This window comes from Mycteria americana, chromosome 12 (genome assembly GCF_035582795.1).
Source record: "Mycteria americana isolate JAX WOST 10 ecotype Jacksonville Zoo and Gardens chromosome 12, USCA_MyAme_1.0, whole genome shotgun sequence".
Taxonomy (NCBI): Eukaryota; Metazoa; Chordata; class Aves; order Ciconiiformes; family Ciconiidae; genus Mycteria; species Mycteria americana.
The window spans coordinates 5,981,311-5,984,875 of NC_134376.1; the positions used below are offsets into that span (position 1 = coordinate 5,981,311).

Sequence of the window (3,565 nt, forward strand, 5' to 3'; positions counted from 1 at the left end):
AGCGGAACCGGGGGTCTGGGGGCGGCCCGGGACCGGGGTCCGGCAGCGCGGCCGCGGGGCACGCAACTTTCCCGGGAGGGAGGGGAGTCGCGGCGGGCCGCGGCCGGGGCTGCTCTCCCGGGGTGCGGGGGGGACCGTGGCCCCTTTCCCCTCTCCCCTCCCGGAGGTGCCGACTCCCCGCGGCCGGGCACGGAGCTCCCCGCCCGCTCCGCCGCCCCTGCCCGGGCCGGTGCCCGCGGAGCCGCGCTGCGCCGCCCGGCCCGCCCTCCCCAGCGCTCACGGCCGCCTCTCAACTAAGTTGCCGAGAAGCCATTTCTGACCCGGCACCATCCCCGAGAAGGGAAAACATTGCCAGGAGCCCGTGCTCATCCCTTCTCTCTGCACCCTCTTTTGCAGGCGTGGCTGGTCCCAGCTAAACATGCCAGGAGCGCTCAGGGCAGCGCGGCAGGCTCTGCCCCGTTAGCCCGGGGTGTCCGGGGGGGGCTCAGCCATGAATTCCTCCCCCCCCGCCCCCGGGGCCCCCCCCGACCCTCTGCAGCTCTGGCAGGAGGAGAACCAGACCCAAGGCGGGCTCTGGAACGGGAGCCAGGAGCTGGGCTGGGAAGAGCTGGAGAAGATGCTCTTCCTCTTCGTGAAGGAGCCCGTCACCATCAGCCTCACGGCGATGTACCTGGTGTCCTTTGTGGTGGGCTTCGTGGGCAACATCATGTCCATCAGGGTGCTCACCCGGAAGCGCCGGAGCCGGGTGCCCAGCCTGAGTGCCACCCGCAGCCTCCTCATCAACCTGGCGGTGTGCGACCTCATGGTGGTGTGCGTCTGCATGCCCATCACTGTGGGCAACCTCATCTACAAAGCCTGGGTGTACGGGGACTTCCTCTGCCGGGCGGTGCCCTTCATCCAGGCTGTTTCTGTCTCCGCCAGCGTCCTCAGCCTGACCGTCATCAGCGTGAACCGGTACTACAGCGTGCACAATCCACTCAACGCCCGGTCTTTCTTCACCCAGAAGAGGATCCTCAGCACCATCCTGGTGGTGTGGTTGTTGTCCTCAGGGATATGCATGCCCCTCATCTTCATGAACAAACAGGATGAGATTGGGGTGGTGGAGGGCTTGCCTCTGGTGTTTTCCATCTGCAGGGAGATTTGGCCTCAGGAGAGGCTCAAGCAAGCCTACAACTTTCTGCTCTTCTGTGCCCTCTACTGCCTGCCGGTCCTGTTCAACATGGTCATCTGCTTCCTCACGGTGCGCCGGTTATGGAGCCGCAGCAGCCAGCTGAAGGAGAGCACTGCCCTGAACCGATCTCTGCCAGCCTCCAGGCTGAAGATCCGGAAGAAGGTAGCGCAGATGGTGGTGGCCCTGGTCCTGCTGTTCGCAATCTCCTGGCTGCCCGTCTACCTGATGGACATCTGGATTGATTTCAACATCCCCAAATCTTTGCAGGATGTGACTCCTTCTCCTTGGATCCTGCAGCTCAGACCTTTTGCCCAGTGGCTTGGCCTCACCAATTCCAGCCTCAACCCTATATGCTATTGCTTTGTTGGGAACCTCTACAGGTCAGCCAAGGAAATGAAGAGCAAATACCACCAAAGAATGGTCTCTCTCTTTAACTTCTCTCTGTCTGAAGGGACAACCCGTTCCTCAGTCCCAGAGCTGCTCTCTTACCGGAGTTCAATGGAGCCTGCAAGGAAAGGACCCTCCGCCACCCCCACCATGGGCAGGAGATGTCAGGGAGGTCATGGCCGTAAGAACAAGTGTGGACACTTGAACTCCTGCCAGCATCCACCTCTGAACACTGTCTCCAGTGAGAACACTTCCTTGTAATTCTGCTGAGGAAGTGCACCTCATACCCTCATCTGCATTTAATGACTCTTCAGAGGTCTTTCTGAACCAGATATTTTAATGATGGAAAAAAACTTTCTTCTAATCACTCCCACCACCAGTTCAAAAATACTGAGACAGGGAAAGAAGCAAATAACGAGAGAAAAAGATTACGTATTTTAACTCAGATCAAGTTTTAAGACAAACGATTTTTACTGGGGACAACTAGATGTGTAGCCTGTTGCCCAGTCAACAGTCACATAATTAGATAGATCAACTTCCCAATGAGTGAGCTCTCCCCGCAGCTCCATCTCTGGATGCAGAGATGCCGTTTGGATACAGCAACGATTTGACTGCTTGCTGCTGCTCACCCTGTGCTGATAAAGAGCAGTGATAAGAGGCACTCTCTGCTCCAAATCCATCACTTGTAGTTGCAAGCAGTGAAGAAATGCTAGAAACAGCAGCATAAAAAGTAATAGTAGTGGAGAATTTCACACACTTTACCACTTGAGATTTCATTGTCTGATCGTATTGTTTCACTCCTCCATGCAAAATAAATTCTCCTGATGTGAAGAGACAGTGCCAGAAGTACTAAAGCAACCATCACCACTCCACATTTGGGAATTCAGAAGGGATGATGTGCCCTTGGAGGTGATTTTAGGAAATGCAATAGGAAAATATTATTTGGGTATCAGCTCTCTCTCTTACAGCTATGTTCCTGTGGGTGGAGTGGAAAGAACTGGGCATCTAACTAACATGATTTGCACTTGAAAAACCAGCTCTTGTTCAGCTGTGTCTGTACCAAACAAAGTCAATGGCATGTGAAAATAAAAATAGAAAGTGGTTTATAGCTAATAAAATCAGAATCAACTAATGCAATGCTATTTGTCTGGGAAGGAGAGAATCAAAGTGCTTGCTTTTCCTAAGGATCAGAAGTAGGTTAAAACCTATTTCTTCCATCATCTCCTTTAAAGGAGGCTTTGATAAATAAATTGTATATTTTTATTATGTTAGCATTGAAAGGCCCCACTAAAGCTTGAGAATTCTATTGCGCTGAGCATTGGATCTGTATTCACAAGGAAAGGAAACCTTTCTCCCAAAGAGCTCAAAGTGAAAATACATCAGACCAGGCAACAGGTGGGAGGAAAAAAAATACAACAAAGACCCAAAAGGCTGGAATGAAACTAGAGATCAGTCCCTTCCCTGGGCCTGCCCGGTGCTAAGTGTGAGGGGATGCACACCGTCTCCTGATGCCAGAAGAGCCCCTGCCCCGGCTACTCGTGTACCTGCGCCCGGTGCAGCAGGGCTGTCCTCTTAGCAAGCCCCAGAGCGAACGCAGGAGCCTTCCTGGGAGAGGATTTTGCATTTAATGGAACTCAGACTTTTGATGACTAGGGGCTCTTCTTTATTACTGAACAAGGGAATGATGTTCTGGGAAATCGAAGTTTCAAATAATATCCTCCTGCCTTCTAGGGAGCCTTTTGCTCACAAAAAAATAGAGATGAAAAATAGCCATTCAACCCAACAGGATTCCCACCTTTGAAATGATCGCACAATAACATTTTATGTTACTAATGATCTGCCCAGAAAACAAAAGATTCCTCCTTAACAGCCAGTGCCATCCAGAATTTTTATTCTCTTTTTGTGTGAACGAGAAAGAAATTACAACTACCTAGATTTACTTTGGGTGAGAAATGGCTTTTATGTGTGCTGGGAGATGAGAACATCTGCATTTTTGCAGGTGATATA

At 52.2% G+C, this 3,565-nt stretch overlaps 1 protein-coding gene across 1 annotated transcript; it reads left to right on the forward strand.

The window, feature by feature from the left end:
* Positions 1–490: 490 nt before the first annotated feature.
* LOC142415956 (galanin receptor type 1-like) lies at positions 491–1,819 on the forward strand. Its single transcript, XM_075514934.1, has one exon. The coding sequence runs from the start codon at positions 491–493 to the stop codon at positions 1,817–1,819; it is 1,329 nt and encodes a 442-aa protein (XP_075371049.1).
* The last annotated feature ends 1,746 nt before the right edge of the window (positions 1,820–3,565 follow it).